Below are 26,563 nucleotides of genomic sequence, written 5' to 3' on the forward strand. Positions count from 1 at the left end.
TGTTTTTTTTTTCTCCAATTTATGCTTTGGCCACAAATACAAGTATAGGATGAGTCAACAACATTATTTGGGTATGAGTTAACAGAATATGAACTATTAAAAGTGAGGTTTTCACTGGACAGTTACTTTAAGACAATATCATGAGCACAGGCAAGATTACTTTAAATATATCTATGTTAAGTGTGTGTTTACTGCTTACTATGTAAGTCTATGTGTGGTTCATCTGACAAACATATCAGGTATATTTGTGTGTCCCCCTGGGTCTATATTCTGTAGCAGGAGCTCAAACCCTGGTGTCAATAAGCAGCAGCAGGGATGCCAGAGTCACGGTAGGAGAGACATGCGGCGTGTTGCTTACTTAAAGCCCCATCCAGTCCCCCCCAGCACTATGGCAGCCACCAGGATGGCTCCGGCGATGGAACCTATTATAAGATTGGTGGCACTAGGACCTGCGAAGGGTTACGGGGGAGAAAGACATGAGCGCCTCACGTATGGCACTTCTCTACACATGGATGATCTTACACAGATGTTAAGAACAAGAACACATAGCATGAGAATCTCCATTGAACTGACTAATTACCTCTATGGTATATTTTTGCATGCTTATCAGGCCCTTCTACAATATGTTACCATGGTAGTAGTGATTGTGAATCTGATGTGATGTAGCACTTTGCTTGTAAATTCAAAGGTCAAGTCTACATTTCAGGGACCCTATTGTCTACAGGCGGAGGTTATGAAAAGACTGAGACCACTAAGTTGAAAAGTTGGGCAGAGCAATGGTCCCAATACACATGGTGGTTAGCACATAGCAAACCGCAGGAGATCATAGACCTCTCTTACTGTATTATTTTAAACTGAGTTGTTTTACTCCTTTATGGTAGCATGCACCTAGCTACAGTCTCACCCTAACCCACATTAGCTTCCGATGACAGGTTGCATGAAGGTTCTGACAGGTGATCTATATGAGGATGTGAATCGTGGAAAATGACCACAAGGCACTCTTTGGGAGTCCCAGTCACCACACAGCCCACCACTGACAGACAGGCTCTCTCACTGCGGATCACTTCCCTTGACTGGGGTCTATCTCCATGCCCCACATGCCCCAGAAAGGAGAGGATCAGAAGAGGAGCCACATGACGAGTAATAAAAAGAAGAGGAAGAAGAGGAAGAAGAAGAAGAAGAAGAAGAAGGAGGAAAAAAGAAGAAGAGAGAGACTAATAATAATGGGGGAACAACAGGAAATGGTGGGAAGAGGGGAATCCATCGATCAATCACATGACACTGAAACATCCAATCACATGACATTTATATGGTCACCACCAACACGAGACAAAGCCACCAGGACGCACACACGGGCTCAGGCCGGGTCACGAGACCCTCAGCCCCCACACTGAGGCACCACAATGAGAGGAAGAGCTGTGGAAAGGGAGAAAGATGCTTACTCTATTCCCCACCCTGTGCCTCCAAAAATCACCCCCAGGGCCAGAATGGTCCCTGCTACTGCCCCTATCAGCCTGTTAGTTGCCACGCTCACTGCGCAGAGGGAAAAGGAGCATTATCATTATTACCACCTGGTCACAACAAACAGCAGGCTTCTGTTCTGCTTCAGTAACATAGGTAGAGTGATGCCGTTCTCTTGGCAACTGTCCATTCCGCCTCCCCTCCCCCTGTGTCAAAAGCCCTAGGAAATCCACTGACTTATAACTGCCAATAGAAATAGTCAGACATGACTATGTGTTAATGTTCAATAGGCTCCCTATATTTGTGATGCGTGGTGATATTAGCAGCTAGAGGCCTCAGCTAGAACATCTTTCTCTATTCTCCTGGGAATGATTAGACGTATCTGTGTGCCTGTTCCATGTTATTATAATTATATTAATGATAATAATAAACTTGGTTTGTATAGCACCTTTCATACAAGCAATAGCAGCTTAAAGTGCTGTTACAATTAGCACTTTAAAAAACAACAATAAAATAACAATAAAACATGGTAGTAAAGCAATAAGAGCAATAAAAGCAGAAATAAATAAATTAAACTTAAACCAATAAAAACAGCAATAAAAGTAAAAAAAAGCATTAAACAATTATACATGAAAACAGACAAACAAGAACTAAAAGGCACACTAGTTAAAACCAGCGCCATCTTTGAATGACCTTTCAATCACATTGACATGTGTAAATGTTCTGTGACATGTAGCTATGATCTTTAGACAGAAGAGGGTACTTGAAAAACATTTACATATTAACATACTGGAAAAGTTATACAAAACTCAATGGAATGGCTGTACTCAAGAAAGCATGTTATTTAGTCTATCATGGAGAGGAGATAGGGACGTTCTGAAAACGAGATGGAAACAAACCCTTGGGTCCTTCATCTTCTGAGGGTGCAGGCTCCTTGGGGGGGTCAGGCATGCTGCAGTCTGTCCCCGCCCATGTGGTGTCACAGGTGCACGTCGCCTCATTGTTACACACCTGGCCAGGTATGATAGAGGGAGAAAGAGAGGTGGCAGGGAGGAGTTCATTAACCTATGCTCCATTGTAGCTCAATTGGTAGAGCAGGGTAGTGGGTTCAATCCCCGGGACCACCCATATGTAAAAATGTATGCGCACATGACTGTAAGTCGCTTTGGATAAAAGCATCTGCTAAATGGCATATTATTATTATTATTAACAAGTGAATACGTCCCAGGCTCAATTGCTACCACATGCTGGGGACGAGATTTTACACGCTTGTTGAAATTGTAGTGAATATGTCACTTGTTTACACTGTGTAATTGGAGATACCATTGTGAACACTTATGGCTAATAATAGAGCATTCAAGGTTGCAGTAATGGGCTCATATGGGTACACCTATAGGGGGAAGCAGCTCCCCTGGACTCACCCCGTGGGCTGAGCACACTTGGCTGTTGGGCCCGCTGGGGCAGGCGCTCATGTTGAGGGACTGGATGGGCAGACACTTGCGGTCAAGGCACATCATGGACGGCCCACAGGGCGTCCCGTCCTCCACGTAGCCTAAGTCAGTCTCATCATCCAAAAGAACATGGCCACCACTGTGGAGGGAGAGAGAGAGAGAGAGTGAGAGAGAGAGCGTGCCGTAGGAGAGAGGTGAGATAGTAGCTAATTAGGTGAGATAGTGAGATAATTAGATCCTGTGTAGCTCAGTTGGTAGAGCATGGTGTTTGCAACGCCAGGGTTGTGGGTTCGATTCCCACGGGGGGCCAGTATTAAAAAGTATGAAAATGTATGTACTCACTAACTGTAAGTCGCTCTGGATAAGAGCATCTGCTAAAATGTAAAATAGTATCCTTATGTTGTCTCTGTGTGTTGACAGGTGAGGTGAGACAGTTGTGTTCACCTGCAGTCCACCAGCCTGCCCTGATGGTTGAAGGAGGTGGGGGTGATGTCTCCCTTCATCATGCCGATGCGGGGGTTGCGTCCAATGTTGCTGCACAGCAGGAACCCACAGAACACATCGCTGCAGACAGAGTCCGAGAGAGTTAGAGCTAAAGGAACACTGATACTTTGTGAATACATTGATGTAGAACAGATACAGCAATACTTTAATGTTTGTTCTGGTATAGTGCATAACTACAGTGTACAGCAGTGTATATTTGGTATCATGTTCAACTCACTGCTTGCTGCACTGGAGCCATTTTTCTCCATCCATCCCACAGTTTCCCTTCTCTGTTCCCTCTGTATTGAGCTTCTCATAGCAGAACTTCTCAGAGCCTCCCGCCTCTGCATTAAGGGAGGATGACCACACCTCACAACAAGCTAACATCACTGGAGTGCAGGCAGCCGTCTCAGATTCTGTCTCAATGCCTTTTTGATTACAGATCTTGCATATCTTGTAGTGAGTAAACCAACTTAAGCAAGAGGGATTTTGAACTTACTTGGACCCCAGAGGTATTTGCACTGGTTCCCCCTGGTCTTGCACTCTCCACCGTAGCAGCGTCCCTAAAGAGACAAAAGGGCACACTCATTAATTCCCTATCTGTTCAAGCAAGCTTATGGTGACAAACCTTTTCTGAATCATACAATCTGAATAGATATGAGTATGTCGTTGTGTCTCAGTGAACATGCTGCCCACCTGGTTGACTTGACAGTGGTAGCCATCTTGTTTGTGAAGGTTAGGAGGGCACTACAATGAACAATATACAAATATTTCCTTTTAACAGAGCTGAAAGTTTAATCCTTTCTCAGAAATGAATAATAGTTAGAGCCCAACTCACCTGGCCAGAGTCCCCTGAGCATGTCTCTGAGATGTCACAGTCATTCACCGCATAGCGACAACTATAACCTCGCGGGTAGAACTGACAGAGGGAGAAAAAAACAAGAGAGTGGAATTTCCGGTCCTATTCTTTGGTATCTCATGCAACACAAAGAAAAAAGAAAAAATCTAAAGGAAGACGCTGCACACTGCTGTTCATGCTCCCATGTGATTTTATTGATACAACGTTTCGACCCTTAGGTCTTCATTAGGCATCCATATCCCAGGTGGGGTTGGAAGGTCTTATATATAGGGGCAGTGCTCAATGACATCACTTCCTGAAGCAAGAGGTACAAATATAAAATATACTGTAGGTTCACAATATCAACATTCAATATAGTATATAACTGTACATGAGTAATGTGATAAATATTTACAGTGATATATATTCAAGTCTCTGATCCATGATCTGATCTAAGTTTTAGAATGAAATGAAGATTACAAAGACAGAATTTGAGTATATGAAAGTTGACTGACCAACCACACCAGTCATGTACGCTCTCCCCAAAATTCACAAGAGCATGATGCCACCTATACCAGGCAGGCCCCTTGTGAGTAGTAACGGATCTCTGAAACAGAACATTTCTACCTTTGTGGAACATTTTGCGAAACCCTGGCCGAGCTCTTTACCCACGTACACCAGTGACTCTATTGATTTGCTCAATCTTCTGAAATCTGTGGACCACATACCAGTAAATTATATTCTGTGTACTTTTGATGTTACCAGTCTATATATTAACATCCCCCACCAGGGTGGCCTACAGGCTCTCAAGTTCTACCTCAATGCTCTTCCCAGCACCAATTGTATTGTGGACTTGGCTGAGGATGGTTTGAAAAACAGGTGGTGCTGAATCCAGAACTGAACTCCTTTCTCCCCAATATTTTCCTAATTCTGAGATATTTAGATGATATTTTCCTGATCTATTCAGGGACTCAGGAAGAACTCTTGGAACTCCATGCTTGTCTAAACTCTTTGAATGAGCACCTCCTTTTAACCATTAATTAAGACCTATCCCAAATCAGTTTTCTTGATGTGATGGTTATTAAGGACAAAATCTCCCTCTCTACAGATCTCTACAGGAAATCTACGGACAGGAACACACTCCTTAGAGGTGACCGTTTCAATCCATGTCCACTCATTAAAAGTCTAAATTCAGCCGCATTAGAAGAATATGTAGCTCTGATTCTTCTTACCAGAAACAGACCACGGACCTCACACAAAGGTTTAAGGAAAGGAGGTAATAAGACAATTGGGTAAAACACGCCAATGATCATTTTGAAGGGCTAACACAGTTGGAAAGCCTTCGACCAAAAGTTTAAGAAAAAGCAGAACATGTCCCCTCATGCTTCACCCAATACTCACCATTGGGGAAGGCATTTAAGGATATTATCAGTAAGCACTGGTACATTGTTGACATTGACCCACAACTGAAACCCATCTTTAAACATCACCCACGTATGGTCTTTAAAAGACCCCCAAACGTGAGAGACTTTGTGGTCAAATCTGACTACCCACTGGGCACAGACGTCAATTCAACGTCTATTCCACATTGGTTCAACGTCATTTCATTGAAATGACGTGGAAACAACGTTGATTCAACCAGCGTGTGCCCAGAGGTTACCCACCAGAGAAAAGGGAAACCTTCTTGGACAAGTTTCCGGCGGGGAATTACGAATATGGCCAATGTGCTCAACTCAGTTTCACATACAAATGTGGCTCATTCACCCACCCCCGCACAGGACAGAGATTTAAGATCAAATGCCTGATTATCTACATGTCCAGGTTAAGTTTAGGTTTAAAATCAGATTTTATGACTTTGTGGCTGTGCCAGCTAGTGACCACTCTGCAGAGCTGCCTCCATGGCAAGATTCCTGACAATAAATGCCAAACAGCGTTTTTTACCCTAATTGAATATTGTGTGCAGTCGTGGTCAAAAGTTTTGAGAATGACACAAGTATTGGTCGTCACAAAGTTTACTGCTTCAGTATTTTTAGATATTTTTGTCAGATAATTACAAGCATTCCATAAGTGTCAAAGGCTTTTATTGACAATTACATTAAGTCTATGCAAAGAGTCAATATTTGCAGTGTTGACCCTTCTTTATCAAGACCTCTGCAATCCGCCCTGGCATGCTGTCAATTAACTTCTGGGCCACATTCTGACTGATGGCAGCACATTCTTGCATAATCAATGCTTGGAGTTTGTCAGAATTTGTGGGTTTTGTTTGTCCACCCGCCTCTTGAGGATTGACCACAAGTTCTCAATGGGATTAAGGTCTGGGGAGTTTCCTGGCCATGGACCCAAAATGTCGATGTTTTGTTCCCCGAGCCACTTAGTTATCACTTTTGCCTTATGGCAAGGTGCTCCATCATGCTGAAAAAGGCATTGTTCGTCACCAAACTGTTCTTGGATGGTTGGGAGAAGTTGCTCTCGGAGGATGTGTTGGTACCATTCTTTATTAATGGCTGTGATCTTAGGCAAAATTGTGAGTGAGCCCACTCCCTTGGCTGAGAAGCAACCCCACACATGAATGGTCTCAGGATGCTTTACTGTTGGCATGACACAGGACTGATGGTAGCGCTCACCTTGTCTTCTCCGGACAAGCTTTTTCCGGATGCCCCAAACAATCGGAAAGGGGATTCATCAGAGAAAATGACTTTACCCCAGTCCTCAGCAGTCCAATCCCTGTAACTTTTGCAGAATATCAGCCTGTCCCTGATGTTTTTCCTGGAGAGAAGTGGCTTCCTCGCTGCCCTTCTTGACACCAAGCCATCCTCCAAAAGTCTTCGCCTCACTGTGCGTGCAGATGCACTCACACCTGCCTGCTGCCATTCCTGAGCAAGCTCTGCATTGGTGGTACCCCGATCCCGCAGCTGATTCAACTTTAGGAGACGGTCCTGGCGCTTGCTGGACTTTCTTGGGCACCCTGAAGCCTTCTTCACAACAATTTAACCTCTCTCCTTGAAGTTCATGATGATCCGATAAATTGTTGATTTAGGTGCAATCTTACTAGCAGCAATATCCTTGCCTGTGAAGCCCTTTTTTGTGCAAAGCAATGATGACGGCACATGTTTCCTTGCAGGTAACCATGGTTAACAGAGGAAGAACAATGATTTCAAGCACCACCCTCCTTTTAAAGCTTCCAGTCTGTTATTCTAACTCAATCAGCATGATAGAGTGATCTCCAGCTGTGTCCTCGTCAACACTCTCACCTGTGATAACAAGAGAATCACTGACATGATGTCAGCTGGTCCTTTTGTGGCAGGGCTGAAATGCAGTGGAAATGTTTTTTTGGGATTAAGTTAATTTTCATGGCAAAGAGGGACTTTACAATTAATTGCAATTCATCTGATCACTCTTCATAACATTCTGGAGTATATGCAAATTGCCATCATAAAAACTAAGGCAGCAGACTTTGTGAAAATTAATATTTGTGTCATTCTCAAAACCTTTGACCACGACTGTATATACACTGAGTGTACAAAACATTATGAACACCTGCTCTTTCCATGACATAGACTGACCAGGTGAATCCAGATGAAATCTATGATCGCTTATTGGTTCAATCCACTTCAAATCCACTTCAATCAGTGTAGATGAATGGGAGGAGACAGGTTAAACAAATATTTTTAAGCCTTGAGACAATTGAGACATGGATTGTGTATGTGTGCCAATCAGAGGGTGAATGGGCAAGACAAAATATTTAAGTGCCTTTGAACAGGGTATGGTAGTAGGTGCCAGGAGCATTGGTTTGTGTCAAGAACTGTAACGCTGTTGGGTTTTTCACGCTCAACAGTTTCCCTTGTGTATCAAGAATGGTCCACCACCCAATGGACATCCAGCCAACTTGACACAACTGTCGGACGCATTGGAGTCAACATGGTCCAGCATTCCTGTGGAACGCTTTCCACACCTTGTAGCAACTCAATATTAGGAAGATGTTCTTAATGTTTTGTACACTCAGTGTATATACCTGTATATCACTGTAAATATTTATGTTTAGTTTATTAGGCTCCCCATTAGCTACTGCACATGTAGCAGCTACTCTTCCTGGGGTCCACATAAAATGTACAAATACATGACAAATACAGAACAGTTATAGACAAGAACAACATAAGATATTACATTAAATTCCAAATAAAAAATACAAATAAAATAAGTTATATATTGAAGAGACACCAAGAGACAACAAAAGTACTATTTACACTCTATTCATATAAATAGTGCCTTCAGAAAGTATTCATACCCCTTGACTTATTCCACATTTTGTTGTGTTGCAGCCTGAATTCAAAATTGATTAAATACATGTTCTTTACCCATCTACACACAATACCACATAATGACAAAGTGATAACATGTTTTTAGAAATTGTAGGATTTTTTTTGCAAATGAAATACAGAAATATTTAATTTCCATAAGTATTCACACCCCTGAGTCAAGACATGTTAGAATCACCTTTGGCAGCGATTACAGATGTAAGTCTCTAAGAGCTTTGCATGCCTGGATTGTACAGTATTTGCCCATTATTCTTTTCAAAATTCTTCAAGCTCTGTCAAATTGGTTGTTGATCATTGCTAGACAACTATTTTCAGGTCTTGCCATAGATTTTGAAGCAGATTTAAGTCATAACTATTGCCAAATATACACTGGAGTTGCATACCAAGAAGGAAGTGAATGTTCCTGCAAGCCACTCGGGAACATTCACTGCCTTCTTGTTAAGCAACTCCAGTGTATATTTGGCAATGTGTTTTAGGTTAGTGTCTGGTGGAAAGCAGACTGAACCAGGTTTTCCTTTAGGATTTTGCCTGTGCTTAGCTCCATTACTTTTCTTTTTTATCCTGAAAAACTCCCCAGTCCTTAACGATTACAAGCATACCCATAACATGATGCAGCCACCACTATGCTTGAAAATATGGAGAGTGGTACACAGTAATGTGTTTTATTGGATTTGCCCCAAACATAACATTTCACATTTTTTACATTAAGTAGACACTCTTATCCAGAGCGGCTTACAGTAGTGAGCGCGTACATTTTCATACTGGTCCCACATGGGAATCGAACCCACAACCCTGGCGTTGCAAGTGCCATGCGCTACCAACTGAGCTACACTTTGTATTCAGGACAGAAAGTGAATTGCTTTGCCACATTTTTTGCAGTATTAATTTAGTGCCTTGTTGCAAACAGGATGCATGTTTTGGAATATTTTTATTCTGTACAAGCTTCCTTCTTTTCACTCTGTCAATTAGGTTAGTATTGTGGAGTAACTACAAGGTTGTTGATCCATCCTCAGTGTTCTCCTATCATAGCCATTAAACTCTGTAACTGTTTTAAAGTCAATATTGGCATCATGGTGAAATCCCTGAGCGGTTTCCTTCCTCTTCGGCAACTGAGTTAGGAAGGATGCCTGCCAATTAGGAAGGACGCCTGTATCTTTGTAGTGACTGATACACCATCCAAAGTGTAACTATTAACTTCACCATGCTGAAAGGGATTTTTTACCCATCTACCAATAGGTGCCCTTCTTTGCGAGGCATTGGAAAACCTCCCTGGTCTTTGTGAATCTGTGTTTGAAATTCACTGCTCGACTGAGGGACCTTACAGATAATTGTATGTGTGGGGTACAGAGATGAGGTAGTCATTCAAAAATAATGTTAAACACTATTGTTGCACACAGAGTCCATGCAACGTATTATGTGACTTGCTAAGCAAATGTTTACTTCTGAACTTATTTAGGCTTTCACTAACAAAGGGGTTGAATACTTATTGACTCAAGACATTTCAGCTTTTTATTTTTTATTAATTTGTAAAAACAATAGAAAAACATAATTCCCCTTTGACATTATGGGATATGGTGTGGAGGCCAGTGACAAAAAAATCTAAATTTAATCCATTTAAAATTCAGGCTGTAACACAACAAAATGTGGAAAAAGTAAAGGGGTGTGAATACTTTCTGAAGGCACTGTACATATTCATATTATTATATACAGTACAGTTAAATTAGATCTTTAGAAAGAGGAGAGGTGCTGTGATACAATATGTTTTTTTTATCTGTTTTCTAAAGCTAAACTTGCTTTTTGCCTGAGTAACCTCTGGTAGCAGAGCATTCCATGATGACATGGCTCTATACATAACTGAGCGACACATTAAATCTGTTTTTGGTTTGGGTACAGTGAAGAAACCCATAGTGGCATGTCTGGTGGGGTATTTATGTATGTTTGAAGTGTATGCAAATAAATTATACAAGTGGTTAGGCATTTTCAACACACAAAGGTTTCTTAAAAAGACTAAAAGAAAAGTAGTCGATTTCTCCTCAACCCACAAGAAAGACTATCATGCCTGTTGTTGATGTTCTGTGTGTGCAGTTAAGGGCAAGCTGCTTTGTTTTGAGACAGCTTCTGCTTTGCTAGGTCTTTCTTTGCTGCACCTGACCATATTACCGGACATAAATCAAGGTGAGACAAGATCAGAGCCTGAACAACTAGTACAGTTTATTTTTGTCTTAAAAACACAGAACATCTTTTTTATAGCAGACATACAGTATCTCTCCCCATCTTCACAACAACTTTGTCAATATGACTTGACCATGATAATTGACCATCCAGTGTTATACCCAGGAGTTTAGCTTCTTCAACTTGTTCAATGGTCACACCCTTTATGCACAACTCAAGTTGAGGTTTAGGTCTAAGATAATGCTTTTAACCAAATTCAATGCTTTGGTTTTAGATGTATTTAAGACCAGTTTATTGTTAACACCGACTGTAACTCCTTGCTAAGAGTCTCAGTGAGCTCAATGGCTGTAGGTGCTTATGTGTAGAGTGTGCAATCATCACCATACATAGTAATTTTAGCTTCTTGTAAGACAAGTTGCAAATCATTTGTAAAAATAGAGAAGCGTAACGGCCCAAGGCAACTTCCCTGAGGGATACCGCACTGTACATATCTGATGTTAGAGAAGCTTCCATTTAAGAACACTCTCTGGGTTCTATTAGATAAGTAACTCTCCAACCATGTGATGGCCGGTGATGTAAAGCCATAAAAAGTGTGTTTTTGCACTGAAATCTAACAATACAGCTCCAACTATCATCTTATTATCCATTTATTTTAGCCAATCATCAGTCATCTGAGTCAGTGCAGTACACGTTGAGTGCCCTTCCCTATATGCATGCTGAAAATCAGTAGTTAATTGTTCTTTGAAAAATAGCATTATATTTGTTCAAACACAAATTTCTCCATCATTTTACTAAGAAGAGGCACCAAACTGGCTGTTAGAGCCAGCAAAGGGTGCTTTACTATTTTTAGGTAATGGAATTACTTTAGATTCCTTCCACGCCTGTGGACACACGCACTCCTTTAGGCTTTGGTTAAAGACATGGCAAATAGGGCTGGCAATACAATCTGCTACCATTCTCAATAGTTTCCCATCTAGGTTGTCTATACCTGGTAGCTTATTATTATCGATGGATAACAATAATTTTTCCGCCTCTTCCACACAAAACAGCAATCCTTCTCTTTCATTATTAGATTTTCAATACAAAACATATGATGGTTCACTGTTCAATGTTATCATTTCACTTCTCAGTTCGTCCACTTTACATGATTAGCTATATCAAAATATTTTGTTATAAATGAACCATCAACCTCAATGAACGATGGAATTGGGTTTTCTGCCCAAAATATCATTTAAAGGTGCTCCAAATTGTTTTTCATATAATTTATCTTGTTTTGGTAATATATCTATATTTTCTGTTAAGTTTAGTCACACAATTCCTCAATTGACAGTATGTGAACCAATCAGCTGAGCAGCGTGACTTGTTTGGAACCTTTTTTGCATAATTAATTTGAACCATACACATTTTCAATTCATCATCGATCCAGGGGGCTCTAACAGTTCTCACAGTTAGTTTCATAACAGGTGCATGTTTGTCAACAATTGGCAAGAATAATTTTACAAATACTCCAAGTGCTGCATCTGGATTCTCCTCAGACACATCAGACCAACATACATTTACATCTTCAACAAAACAGTCCTGAGAAAACATCTTGTATGATCTCTTATAAATAACTTTAGGGCCTGCCTTTGGTACTTTGGCTTTCCTTGTTATTGCCACAATGTTATGGTCACTACAGCCAATGGGAACTGATATTGCTTTGGAGCAAAGCTCTGCAGAATTAGTGAAGATATGATCAATACAAGTGGATATCACAGATCCAACACTATTTGTATACAAACTAGTTGGTTGAGTGATAACCTGGGTCATGTTACAGGCATTAGTCACAGTAAGAAGGTTCCTCTTGAGAGGACAACTAGATGATAACCAGTCAATGTTCAAGTCACCAAGAAAATACATGTATTTGTTAGCATTAGAGACCTTATCTAACATCACACACATATTCTCCAGATACTGACAGTTAGCACTTGGTGGCCTATAGCAGCATCCTAAAAAAATAGTATGGTTATATATTTTGATATATTGAATGTTGATATTGTGAACCTATATTACAGTGGGGGAAAAAAAGTATTTAGTCAGCCACCAATTGTGCAAGTTCTCCCACTTAAAAAGATGAGAGAGGCCTGTCATTTTCATCATAGGTACACGTCAACTATGACAGACAAAATGAGAGAAAAAAAAATCCAGAAAATCACATTGTAGGATTTTTAATGAATTTATTTGCAAATTATGGTGGAAAATAAGTATTTGGTCAATAACAAAAGTTTCTCAATACTTTGTTATATACCCTTTGTTGGCAATGACACAGGTCAAACGTTTTCTGTAAGTCTTCACAAGGTTTTCACACACTGTTGCTGGTATTTTGGCCCATTCCTCCATGCAGATCTCCTCTAGAGCAGTGATGTTTTGGGGCTGTCGCTGGGCAACACGGACTTTCAACTCCCTCCAAAGATTTTCTATGGGGTTGAGATCTGGAGACTGGCTAGGCCACTCCAGGACCTTGAAATGCTTCTTACGAAGCCACTCCTTCGTTGCCCGGGCGGTGTGTTTGGGATCATTGTCATGCTGAAAGACCCAGCCACGTTTCATCTTCAATGCCCTTGCTGATGGAAGGAGGTTTTCACTCAAAATCTCACGATACATGGCCCCATTCATTCTTTCCTTTACACGGATCAGTCGTCCTGGTCCCTTTGCAGAAAAACAGCCCCAAAGCATGATGTTTCCACAGTAGGTATGGTGTACTTTGGATGCAACTCAGCATTCTTTGTCCTCCAAACACGACGAGTTGAGTTTTTACCAAAAAGTTCTATTTTGGTTTCATCTGACCATATGACATTCTCCCAATCCTCTTCTGGATCATCCAAATGCACTCTAGCAAACTTCAGACGGGCCTGGACATTTACTGGCTTAAGCAGGGGGACACGTCTGGCACTGCAGGATTTGAGTCCCTGGCGGCGTAGTGTGTTACTGATGGTAGGCTTTGTTACTTTGGTCCCAGCTCTCTGCAGGTCATTCACTAGGTCCCCCCGTGTGGTTCTGGGATTTTTGCTCACCGTTCTTGTGATCATTTTGACCCCACGGGGTGAGATCTTGCGTGGAGCCCCAGATCGAGGGAGATTATCAGTGGTCTTGTACTTCTTCCATTTCCTAATAATTGCTCCCACAGTTGATTTCTTCAAACCAAGCTGCTTACCTATTGCAGATTCAGTCTTCCCAGCCTGGTGCAGGTCTACAATTTTGTTTCTGGTGTCCTTTGACAGCTCTTTGGTCTTGGCCATAGTGGAGTTTGGAGTGTGACTGTTTGAGGTTGTGGACAGGTGTCTTTTATACTGATAACAAGTTCAAACAGGTGCCATTAATACAGGTAACGAGTGGAGGACAGAGGAGCCTCTTAAAGAAGAAGTTACAGGTCTGTGAGAGCCAGAAATCTTGCTTGTTTGTAGGTGACCAAATACTTATTTTCCACCATAATTTGCAAATAAATTCATTAAAAATCCTACAATGTGATTCTCTGGAGAAAAAAAATCTCAATTTGTCTGTCATAGTTGACGTGTACCTATGATGAAGATTACAGGCCTCTCTCATCTTTTTAAGTGGGAGAACTTGCACAATTGGTGGCTGACTAAATATTTTTTCCCCCACTGTATATATTTGTACTTCTTGTTTCAGGAAGTGATGTCACTGAGCACTGCCCCTATATATAGGACCTTCCACCCCCACCTGGGATATGGATGCCTAAGAAAGACCTGAAACAGTGTGCAGTATTTTATTTGTATTTTTCATTAGTTAACTCCAGCACCTGGATGTGCCTATGTTCTTCCGCTTTTGTAGAAAAAAGCCATTCTGGTTCTTAGTGAGCAGACTTACACAGTGATTAAAAAGCCCTTACCAGACAAGTGTTGTTGCAGCAAGGTCCGTCAGCACAATGTGCACCATTAGCTAGGGAACACTTCTTACAGCATTCCTTGTAGCACTCCTACAACACACATGACACCACCAGTCTGACACTGTATTGGAATAATATAAATGTGATGTAAATAGAATAGTATTGCATAGTAACTCACGGATCTAGCTCCGCAGTCACACTCCTCTCCCACTTCAATGTATCCATTCCCACACTCTGTGGATTCAAACAGCTGCCAAAGCAAACACAATCAGAGGGTTATTACAGTATTTTTATTACTGGTTATATACAGTATCTCTTTTTGATATTCTGCTGTATGACAACCACAACATGAACTATTCTCATCTGACTCACCTTGTTTGGCCTGTTAAAAAGACAGGATCCACCGCCCTTCAGCAGGAACTCCTTGTAGTCTGAGATGCTGCACTTGGAGAAGGTCCGGGGATGCTGGACCCTGGGGGTTAAGGAATACATCCACCTTTAACTTCCAGCTTTTAAACCCCCTAGAGTCTATTGATGCACCGGTGCGTCAATCTAAGTAACATAATCAAAAAATTCCCATCAAAATCTGTCAGTTTAAGCTAGAGATATCCGTTTTTTTGTATGGGCTGCATCTCAATCCACCGAATCCGCCAATGGTGGCCTTCTGCATCTGTGGTGGAAAGTGGCAGAGCTACAGCGCTGTTTGTCAGACCAGGAGACATCCCGGAAATAGATATTCTCACGAAAACGGTCTGTAGCATCCGAATGGTTTGGTCTACGAAGTATTATGACCAATCTATAGAAAGGGGACGTAGAGCAACACAATGGGGTTCTCCGTTTTGCTCTACGACCCCCACAAGTGTCACAGGACTCGTCTAAAGGTAACCCATACAAATGAATGGGTTATACACACCATGTCATTAGGGAGAAGGGAGAGCCATACCATGCTATCATAGAGAGGGGCTGGGGGACTGGGGGTTTAGCAACTCATCATAAATCCGCTCGTGGTAATGACTGGAGCGGAATACGTGGAATGGTATCAAATACATCAAACACATGGTTTCCATGGTTTCCATGTGTGATGCCATTCCATTCGCTCCGTTCCGGACATTATTATGAGCCGTTCTCCCCTCAGCAGCCTCCACTGCTCTCTATCTGTCTGTCTATGTATGTGTGTGTGTGTTTGTGTGTGTGTTTGAAAGAGAGAGACATAGAGACACACAGAAACAGAGAGAGAAAGTGAGAATAGCAGTAGAGCAGTAGAACATTACCCAGTATCCTCCATGATGCAGCCCACCCAGGAGTCAGCGCAGCCACATTCCTCTGTGAGAGAGAACAACACAGAACATGTCCATCTTACAAAGAAATTGGTAAAAGCATATGTGCCTAAAATGTTTTAAACTGTTCCTTAAATAGTGTCTATCTGTAAGGCAGAAATTAATGTTCAGTGATGAATGGGAGCCAGTCTCTGTACTTCTCTTGGCAGCTGGATCCCACTGGATGCCTAGGTTCTGTGCCAAGCTCTGGGAGAGTGACGAAGCCATGGTCCACGTGCTGCCATACTGCAGGTACAACAAATCAGCAGTTACTCGTCTGCTCTGCTCTGCTGTAATCAAACGGTACGATTGTGTACATTAGTCAGCACATCTCACCTCGTTGACCCCTACTCCACGGCTCACAGAGCACAAGCCCCCGAAGTATGCTGCACTGCTCCGGCGGTAGTGGAAGGTCACATTGCTGTGCATCAAAAAGACACAGAATAACTATCAAACAGACAGTTAGACGGACAAGTGAGAGGTATTCAGCTGCCCTTGGAGGACAAATGGAAGTAGATGGACATTTTTTGCTTTATTGTTAAAGCCAAAGCATTAGGGCTTAGTCCTCTAACATGATCTAATATTCTGGGAAGCCATAAGGACTCAGTTAGTAAGAGATACTAATTACAGTATCAGTATATGGTAAGTAGCGGCATGGGGTGGCCCCGAGAGACAGACAGGAGAGGGCACTTACGTGAAGAGGTGCACAGCGTCAGCGTGCTGCTTGATGCTCTGCGCCCGGTACTTAGAGAAATCTTTCAGCATGTCCAGCGGCTTCACACTGATGGGAATCTGGTCCTTGTCCGTCCATATCTCCACGGCAACCAGAACGACCCGTGTGTGCAGGTGCTCCTTAAAGATCTGTCATTGGCGCATGATGGGTAGTGGGAGGACACAGAGAAAGAGAGAAAGAGAGAGATAGAGAGAAATGACAGCACAGGGACAGGAGAAGAACACTGGGTGTGAATGATCATCTGTACTGTCTGAGGACAGACATGGGACAGGGGACACAGCACACTGGGAGCAGGGAGAGACAAGGGACTGTTATTGCACATCACAGCTACACAGAGCAACAACAAACACAGTAGTGATACAGTACAAAATCTGAATAGCACAGACACGAGTATGGGGCCGACTCAGGGTACAGGAGATGTACAGTGTGATACATAAGGAAGTGGTCATTTCTGGGTTCTACCTCTAGGGGCTCTCTAATATAAATGTTGAACAGCTTTTCTCAGTAGACATACACATAATGTGATATACACAAGTGGAGGCTGCTGAGGGGAGGACGGCTCATAATAATGGCTAGAACGGAGCAAATGGATGGCATCAAACCATGTGTTTGATGTATTTAATACCATTACACTGATTCCGCTCCAGCCATTACCACGAACAAGTCCTCCCCAATTAAGGTGCCACCAACCTCCTATGTTGGACACATACACATCAACATTTAGGTATTCCTGTACTTTGTAAAAAACACATTAATTGATTCAACTATAATTGCACTGAAAATATACCTCAAGGTACACAAACACATCAACAGCCAGTAAGGTATCAGTGTTTAACCTTATTCTGGATGTTCTGATGGGCACCCTGAGACATATACCAGGAAAAGGAAATAGAGGACTGAATATTTATAGATTTTAAAAGAGGTACAAAGTAAAGTTCTCAGAGCCAACTGAAGAGGTTACTCACAGCATCCACAAAGTTCACCACTGACTTGGCAAAGTTCCTGGTGTGCTGCTTGGTCTTGTGTCGTTTATACTGCACACCACACAAACACAATGGCACATAACTTTGATAAAAAAAATGGTTATTAGGTGCAATTTGAATAAACACTTAAATATCCCAAGCTTCTCCGACACCCTTTTAAAAATGCATCAAATATGCATGTTGTTTTTTTGATTGTCCAACAATAGAATAAATGTGGATGATGGTTATGTTAGATAGGTTATGAATCATGCGTCCACCACATTCAATAGTGTTGCACCCTCTTGTGGGCATAGTTGGCTGAATGCTGCGGATACTATTTTGAGTCATTCTTTACAGTAAAAGAATGAAACATTGCTGAAATATTTCATACCAGCTTACTCATATTTCGTGTCTTTTGTCTAGTTGGTTTTGGTTTTGAGGGCACATACCATATTGTGGTCACTGACGATCATAATCTCCAAATACTTCATCTCCTCAAAGACATTCCGAGGCATCTGAAAAAAGCCACAGATTAGTTCACCATCATAACACACAGAAAACAAAGATTTCTAGAGGAAGAGAACAAAAGAGAAAATGTTGTGTGGTGCTGAGTTGAGTTGCAAATTATGTTGTGAGAGATACAAATGAACAGAGGTCACTTTAAATTAAGGGCCTATACTGGGAGGCTATGTTATAACACAAGGCTACATAACACACTAACTTAACACACTACGTAACACAGCAGGGGTGAATTAACTTACAGTAGGTGGAGTGTGTTACAAAATCCCTTTAAGGGTCTGATGAGGTCACAGACTTACAGCCCGCTTTTTCCTGCGCTTCAGCCAGGACATGTCATCCAGCTCCAAAAGCAGCCGCTCTTCCTCCACTAGAGAGACACAAAAACACATTAAAGGCCCAGTGCAATCAGAAACATGATTTTCCTGTATTTTATATATATTTCCACACTATGAGGTTGGAATAATACTGTGAAATTGTGAAAATTATGATCATGTTCATTTAGTGTAAGAGCTGTAAAAAGAAATGGCAGAACATTTTCGGTACAATTTTATAAATGACGACAGATAATTAGTTTGTTCGATATGGTGGGATCTTTTTGTGTCTGTCAAATTAATTATGCGAGAAATGGCGGTGGAAATGCCTTTATGTGCAAATATTGATATAATAACCATCATATCGAAGTAAACTTGGATGATATGGTGTGTGGTCCTCCCACTACGACTCGGGAAACCATGCAGTTTATTAGGCTACAGATGAAATAAGTTATGATTAACTTCACAGGGTGTTGAAAGTGCATGGTGATGAGCTTGATGCTCCTTTCCAATAAATATTGAAGGTCTTATTCTGGTGATATGATGATCGATGCTTGACTGTCGTTTGATAAATACAAATATTTTCGCTCTTATCCATAATAATCTCATCATGTAGACTAGCCAACCAGCACAGCCTACCCGCACTGTATCTCCGAGCTGTTGGCTAGAGCGCACGTGCCAAGACCAGAGTAGGCACATTTGATATTTAACGCAACAGTTTTTGTGACAAAACTATCGGTAGAGTTGAAAATGCGATGGAAACACATTGAACTTTAGATTTTTATTCAGTACATGAAAACTTAAGCAAAAAAGTACATTTTGTGTGCACTACATCATCAAGCACTGATTTTAACTGTAACAAGTCTGTTTGGTGGAAACACACCACTGGTGGGAAAATGCGCATATTTTCTTTATGCAAATGTTTTATATTTTCATGAAAATCTGTCGCCAATTGGATGGAAACCTAGCTAGCAAGTTACTTAATTGTTACCCAGAAATGATTTGATATTGAAATAAAAACGTCTGCATTGGACCTTTAACACGGGAAGAGAAACACACGAAGGTATACGCAAGATACAGATGCCATAGGAGGGAAACTGTGACACAGTTCAGATCTGGGTCAAATACATAGGTCAAATACATTGAGGTGTGCATAGGTCAAATACATATAAAAGACAATTGATTTACCTTGGAGTTTGTTCTTCACTCCATTGGTTCCACTCTACTGGACAAACCAAATCAAGCGCAACACAGGTATTTGAAAGTATGTGTATGTATTTCACCCAGGTCTAGAGCTGTCATATGGGGATTCTAATGTTAGCGGTAGTAGGAGAGGATAAGAACGGTTTTGGAATGTCAGGTAGACAGGCCATGAGAGTGTTGATGTAAAGTGGTGGAGGCCTCTTGGAGATCATGCAAGATCCAAGATGGCAGCTAGATGCAGAACTCATTACCCAGTTCCTCTGGGTCATTGCTCCACTGGAGGGTGGGCCTCCTGCGCAGTGAGTGGGGTCGTGCAGCTGTATCCTGTGAGGGAAACCATTAACCGTCAGCAAGGGTGTGATGAGGGTAGTGGGAACAGGGAACAAGGAACAGGGGTCAAGTTACAAAAGATAGGTCATTATGGGGTAGACTGGCTGGCTCGGAGGGTATCGACATTAGTCTGCATAACAAGGAACATGATTACATTTTCACAACTAGTCAACATCAATCAATATCTAAGGTAGACATGTAAAACGTAATACTTTCTTAAGCTAAATACATTATCATTACATTACCATTTTTCTTTCCATTTTCACCATGGACCTTGACCGATATACAGTGCCTTCAGAAAGTATTCACAGCCATTTACTTTTTCCACATTTTGTTGTGTTACAGCCTGAATTTAAAATTGATTCAATTGAGATTGTGTATCACTGGCCTACACACAATACCCCATAATGTCAAAGTGGAATTATGTTTTTAGAAATGTTTACAAATTAATAAAAAATGAAAGAATGAAATGTCTTGAGTTAATAAGTATTCAACCCCTTTGTTATGGCAAGCCTAAATAAGTTCAGGAGTACACGTGCTTAACAAGTTACATAATAAGTTGTATGGACTCACTCTGTGTGCAATAATAGTGTTTAACATGATTTTTGAATGACTACCTCATCTCTCTACCCCACACATACAATTATCTGTAAGGTCCCTCAGTCGAGCAGTGAATTTCAAACAGATTCAACCACAAAGACCAGGGAGGTTTTCCAATTCCTCAAAAAGAAGAGCACCTATTGGTGGATGGGTTAAAAAAAAAGCAGACACTGAATATTCCTTTGAGCATGGTGAAGGTATTAATTACACTTTGGATGGTGTATCAATACACTCAGTCACTACAAAGATACAGCCGTCCTTCCTAACTCAGTTGCCGGAGAGGAAGGACACCGCTCAGGGATTTCAGGCCAGTGGAGACTTTAAAACAGTTACAGAGTTGAATGGCTCTGATAGGAGAAAACTGAGGATGGATCAACAACATTGTAGTTAATCCACAATACTAACCTAATTGACAGAGAAAAAAAGGAAGCCTGTATAGAAAAATAAATTATTCCAAAACATGCATCCTGTTTGCAATAAGGCACTAAAGTAAAACTACAAAAAATGTGGCAAAGAAAGGAACTTTATGTCCTGAATACCAAGCGAATACCAAGCGTTACACAACACATCACTGAGTACCACTTCATATTTTCAAGCATGGTGGTGGCTGAATCATGTTATGGGTATGATAAAAAGAAACGGAATAGAGCTAAGCACAGGCAAAAATCCTAGTGGAAAACCTGGTTCAGTCTGCTTTCCAACAGACACTGGGAGAAAAATTCCCCTTTCAGCAGGGCAATTACCTAAAACACAAGGCCAAATATACATTGGAGTTGCTTACCAAGACGACATTGAATGTTCCTGAGTGGCCTAGTTACAGTTTTGACTTAAATCGACTTGAAAATCTATGTCAAGACTTGAAAATGGCTGTCTAGCAATGGTCAACAATATGGGGCATACAACAATCTCAGCTCTGTAGATTTTGCTGTGAAGAGACAGAATTGCTAGGTCATTTATTCTGGTATTGCCCTTATGTAGCTTGTTTCTGGTCACGGGTTCAGGAATGGTTAAAAAATCACAACATTCACTTAAAATTAACCTTACAAATAGCAGTGTTGGGTATTTGGAAAGCCATAGTCAGTCAATCAATAATATAATAATACTCATAGGAAAGGTTTTAATCTTTAGCTCACAATTTGTGGATACTATGCGATTAGAAAGGTTCAAAATGTATGTAAAACATCACAGCACAATTGAAAAATATATGGTACATGGAAACCAAACGAGGGTGGTCTATGGTGATAGGTGGGATGGGCTGAGAGTGGCTGAGGGGTGGGATTAAAGAGCTTATGTTCGGTAATGTATTATTGTTATGTGATTGCTGTATATAAATGTACCATGTATGTAAAATATGTATGTAAAATGTATGTGTAAAATGTATATGTAAAATGTATATGTAAAATGTGTGTATATGTAGCAGAAAAGCTGTAAAAAACAAAAAATGTCCTCCGAAGAGATGGGTTAATAATAAAAAACAAGTATATAAAAAAATACAAAATATATAAAAAAGTTATAATATAAATAAAAAATGTAAACAGCCAGCTTGACAGAGCTTGAAGAATTTTGAAACGAATAATGGGCAAATATTGTACAATCCAGGTGTGCAAAGCACATAGAGACTTACCCAGAAAGACTCAAAGCCGTAATCACCCCTAAATGTGATTCTAACAGGTCTTGACTCAGGGGTGTGAATACTTATGTAAATTAGATATTTATGTATTTAATTTGTTTTTTATTATTGCAAGAATTTCTAAAAACATGTTTTCACTTTGTCATTATGGAGTATTGTGTGTAGATGGGTGATACTTGTTTTTTATTGAATCCATTTTGAATTCAGGCTGTAACACAACAAAATGTGGAATAAGTCAAGGAGTATGAATACTTTCTGAAGGCACTGTACGTTCTATGCTTATATAACTTTAGGAAAAGCTCAATACAGATTTGTGAGGTAAAACCATTTCCATACATATAGCACTTTGTTATCATATGTCCTTCACTATTGTAAACCATGGACTTCCTTTAAAAACAAGAATGTCCTTGTCAATGGAAAACATGCCATTTTCACTAGATAACCTAATGTGCCTTTACAGGAAAAAGGAGACTTTAATAACAGTAAAAGTGGCAGAAGCGATCCTAGCTGTAGCACAAGTAGAGGTAGAACAAATAGTATTTGTGTAGCAAATATTTTGAAAAACCTAAATAGGAGGAAGAACTTACAATTGAGTGAGTCTGTTGCAAAGGCTCAATTAGATACACATAGAGTCCATCATCAAACATTCCGCTGTCAGGCAAGGAGAGAGGGAGAGAGAGGAAAAGTGAAGAGAGAAGACAGTCAATACTGAGTCAATATCAGCTGTGGAAAGCACCAATATCTATTAAGTATTCAATGCACAGACTATAATGTAAAACTGCTGATGTTCACTTACTGCAGCCCATTGCAGGTAGACAAGGCCACATTAGAGTCATCTTCCCCCCTCACCTGGCCGTGGTAGTAACAGTGCTCACCACCCTGAGGTTACACAGAAACAACATTTATACAATACATATACAACATCACATCAACCTACTGTAGAGCAGAGGGCAAATATGACATATATACTGTACACTCAGTGGCCAGTGGCCATCTAGAGCCGGGTTGGACCCCCCTTTGCCTCAAGAACAGGATTAATTGTTTGGGGCATGGAAACATTGCTCAATTGGTATCAAGGGACCTAACGTGTGCCAGGAAAACATTTGTCACGTTGTATAATGATTAGAAAACAAGCGCAGGAATACGTATTAGGGGTTTTATTACTCCACCCAACACAAACACGTATATACGAACACCACCGTTCAAAGGTTTGGTGTCACTTAGAAATGTCCTTGTTTTCGAAAGAAAAGCAATTTTTTTTATCCATTAAAATAACATCAAATTGATCAGAAATACAGTGTAGACATTGTTCATGTTGTAAATGGCTATTGTAGCTGGAAACGGCAGATTTAATGGAATATCTACAGTGGGGGAAAAAAGTATTTAGTCAGCCACCAATTGTGCAAGTTCTCCCACTTAAAAAGATGAGAGAGGCCTGTAATTTTCATCATAGGTACACGTCAACTATGACAGACAAAATGAGAAAAATAAATCCAGAAAATCACATTGTGTCACGCCCTGGCTCTGGGGACTCTAATATGTTGAGCCAGGGTGTGTAAAGTCTATGTGTTTTGTTCTAGGTTTCACTTTCTAGTATTGTTGTTCTATGTTGGCCAGTGTGGTTCTCAATCAGAGGCAACGGGATTCAGCTGTTGCTTGTTGTCTCTGATTGAGAACCATACTTTAGCAGCCTGTTTCCCCACAGAGTTTGTGGGATTTTGTTTCGAGTCTGTTGTGTTAGACCGTGAACTGTCACGTTTTCGTTTTGATCGTGTCTCTAATAAAGAGTATGTTTGCCTGCAACGCTGTGCCTTGGTCCTCATCTCTGTTCGACGATCGTGACACATTGTAGGATTTTTTATGAATTTATTTGCAAATTATGGTGGAAAATAAGTATTTGGTCAATAACAAAAGTTTCTCAATACTTTGTTGACAATGACACAGGTCAAACATTTTCTGCAAGTCTTCACAAGGTTTTCACACACTGTTGCTGGTATTTTGGCCCATTCCTCCATGCAGATCTCCTCTAGAGCAGTGATGTTTTGGGGCTGTCGCTGGGCAACACAGACTTTCAACTCCCTCCAAAGATTTTCTATTGGGTTCAGGTCTGGAGACTGGCTAGGCCACTCCAGGACCTTGAAATGCTTCTTACGAAGCCACTCCTTCGTTGCCCGGGCGGTGTGTTTGGGATCATTGTCATGCTGAAAGACCCAGCCACGTTTCATCTTCAATGCCCTTGCTGATGGAAGGAGGTTTTCACTCAAGATCTCACGATACATGGCCCCATTCATTCTTTCCTTTACACGGATCAGTCGTCCTGGTCCCTTTGCAGAAAAACAGCCCCAAAGCATGATGTTTCCACCCCCATGCTTCACAGTAGGTATGGTGTTCTTTGGATGCAACTCAGCATTATTTGTCCTCCAAACACGACGAGTTGAGTTTTTACCAAAAAGTTATATTTTGGTTTCATCTGACCATATGACATTCTCCCAATCCTCTTCTGGATCATCCAAATGCACTCTAGCAAACTTCAGACGGGCCTGGACATGTACTGGCTTAAGCAGGGGGACACGTCTGGCACTGCAGGATTTGAGTCCCTGGCGGCGTAGTGTGTTACTGATGGTAGGCTTTGTTACTTTGGTCCCAGCTCTCTGCAGGTCATTCACTAGGTCCCCCCGTGTGGTTCTGGGATTTTTGCTCACCGTTCTTGTGATCATTTTGACCCCACGGGGTGAGATCTTGCGTGGAGCCCCAGATCGAGGGAGATTATCAGTGGTCTTGTATGTCTTCCATTTCCTAATAATTGCTCCCACAGTTGATTTCTTCAAACCAAGCTGCTTACCTATTGCAGATTCAGTCTTCCCAGCCTGGTGCAGGTCTACAATTTTGTTTCTGGTGTCCTTTGACAGCTCTTTGGTCTTGGCCATATTGGAGTTTGGAGTGTGACAGTTTGAGGTTGTGGACAGGTGTCTTTTATACTGATAACAAGTTCAAACAGGTGCCATTAATACAGGTAACGAGTGGAGGACAGAGAAGCCTCTTAAAGAAGAAGTTACAGGTCTGTGAGAGCCAGAAATCTTGCTTGTTTGTAGGTGACCAAATACTTATTTTCCACCATAATTTGCAAATAAATTCATTAAAAATCCTACAATGTGATTTTCTAGATTTTTTTTCTCAATTTGTCTGTCATAGTTGACGTGTACCTATGATGAAAATTACAGGCCTCTCTCATCTTTTTAAGTGGGAGAACTTGCACAATTGGTGGCTGACTAAATACTTTTTTCCCCCACTGTATCTACATAGGCGTACAGACGCCCATTATCAGCAACCATCAGTCCTGTGTTCCAATGGCACGTTGTGTTTGCTAATCCAAATTTATCATTTTAAAAGGCTAATTGATCATTAGAAAACCCTTTTGAAATTATGTTAGCACAGCTGAAAACTGTTGTGCTGATTAAAGAAGCAAAGAAAAAGCCATATCTCAGACTGCCCATCTTTTATTTTTATTGGCCAGTCTAAGATATGTATTTTTCTTTGCAACTCTGCCTAGAAGGTCAGCATCCCGGAGTCGCCTCTTCACTGTTGACGTCAAGACTGGTGTTTTGCGGGTACTATTTAATGAAGCTGCCAGTTGAGGACCTGTGAGGCGTCTGTTTCTCAAACTAGACACTCTAATGTATTTGTCCTCTTGCTCAGTTGTGCACCAGGGCCTCCCACTCCTCTTTCTATTCTGGCTAGTGCCAGTTTGCGTTGTTCTATGAAGGGAGTAGTACACAGCGTTGTACGAGATCTTCAATTTCTTGGCAATTTCTCGCATGGAATAGCCTTCATTTCTCAGAACAAGAATAGACTGACGAGTTTCAGAAGAAAGTTATTTGTTTCTGGCCATTTTGAGCCTGTAATCTAACCCACAATTGCTGATGCTCCAGATACTCAACTAGTCTCAAGAAGGCCAGTTTTATTGCTTCTTTAATCAGCACAACAGTTTTCAGCTGTGCTAACATAATTGCAAAAGGATTTTCTAATTATCAATTAGCCTTTTAAATTGATAAACTTGGATTAGCAAACACAACGTGCCATTGGAACACAGGACTGATGGTTGCTGATAATGGGCCTCTGTACGCCTATGTAGATATTCCATTAAAAATCAGCCGTTTCCAGCTACAATAGCCATTTACAACATTAACAATGTCTACACTGTATTTCTGATCAATTTGATGTTATTTTAATGGCCAAAAAAATTGCTTTTCTTTCAAAAACAAGGACATTTCTAAGTGACCCCAAACTTTTGAACGGTAGTATATATACACATACTATTCAGGGGGAATGGGAACCAGGTGTGCGTAATGAGA

At 41.0% G+C, this 26,563-nt stretch overlaps 1 protein-coding gene across 2 annotated transcripts in view; it reads right to left on the reverse strand.

Moving 5' to 3' along the window:
* LOC311143529 (disintegrin and metalloproteinase domain-containing protein 23-like) overlaps nucleotides 1-26,563 on the reverse strand; it is a 43,187-nt gene that overhangs the window by 4,463 nt on the left and 12,161 nt on the right. The window contains exons 5-25 of one of the 2 annotated variants that reach the window (XM_084179362.1): nucleotides 23,008-23,090; nucleotides 22,799-22,862; nucleotides 19,903-19,975; nucleotides 18,437-18,504; nucleotides 18,068-18,133; nucleotides 17,622-17,690; nucleotides 16,618-16,784; nucleotides 16,260-16,344; nucleotides 16,082-16,169; nucleotides 15,879-15,930; nucleotides 14,980-15,079; nucleotides 14,786-14,857; nucleotides 14,611-14,697; nucleotides 4,234-4,314; nucleotides 4,092-4,142; nucleotides 3,895-3,958; nucleotides 3,634-3,739; nucleotides 3,357-3,476; nucleotides 2,883-3,051; nucleotides 2,361-2,472; nucleotides 359-449 (exon numbers count right to left, since the gene is read on the reverse strand). In XM_084179362.1, coding sequence (XP_084035488.1) covers nucleotides 359-449; nucleotides 2,361-2,472; nucleotides 2,883-3,051; nucleotides 3,357-3,476; nucleotides 3,634-3,739; nucleotides 3,895-3,958; nucleotides 4,092-4,142; nucleotides 4,234-4,314; nucleotides 14,611-14,697; nucleotides 14,786-14,857; nucleotides 14,980-15,079; nucleotides 15,879-15,930; nucleotides 16,082-16,169; nucleotides 16,260-16,344; nucleotides 16,618-16,784; nucleotides 17,622-17,690; nucleotides 18,068-18,133; nucleotides 18,437-18,504; nucleotides 19,903-19,975; nucleotides 22,799-22,862; nucleotides 23,008-23,090 — 1,868 coding nt within the window. The remainder of the gene's footprint in view (nucleotides 1-358; nucleotides 450-2,360; nucleotides 2,473-2,882; nucleotides 3,052-3,356; nucleotides 3,477-3,633; nucleotides 3,740-3,894; nucleotides 3,959-4,091; nucleotides 4,143-4,233; nucleotides 4,315-14,610; nucleotides 14,698-14,785; nucleotides 14,858-14,979; nucleotides 15,080-15,878; nucleotides 15,931-16,081; nucleotides 16,170-16,259; nucleotides 16,345-16,617; nucleotides 16,785-17,621; nucleotides 17,691-18,067; nucleotides 18,134-18,436; nucleotides 18,505-19,902; nucleotides 19,976-22,798; nucleotides 22,863-23,007; nucleotides 23,091-26,563) is intronic. The other variant, XM_084179363.1, reaches the window with a different exon arrangement.

This window comes from Coregonus lavaretus (assembly GCF_964263955.1).
Source record: "Coregonus lavaretus genome assembly, chromosome: 16".
NCBI lineage: Eukaryota > Metazoa > Chordata > Actinopteri > Salmoniformes > Salmonidae > Coregonus > Coregonus lavaretus.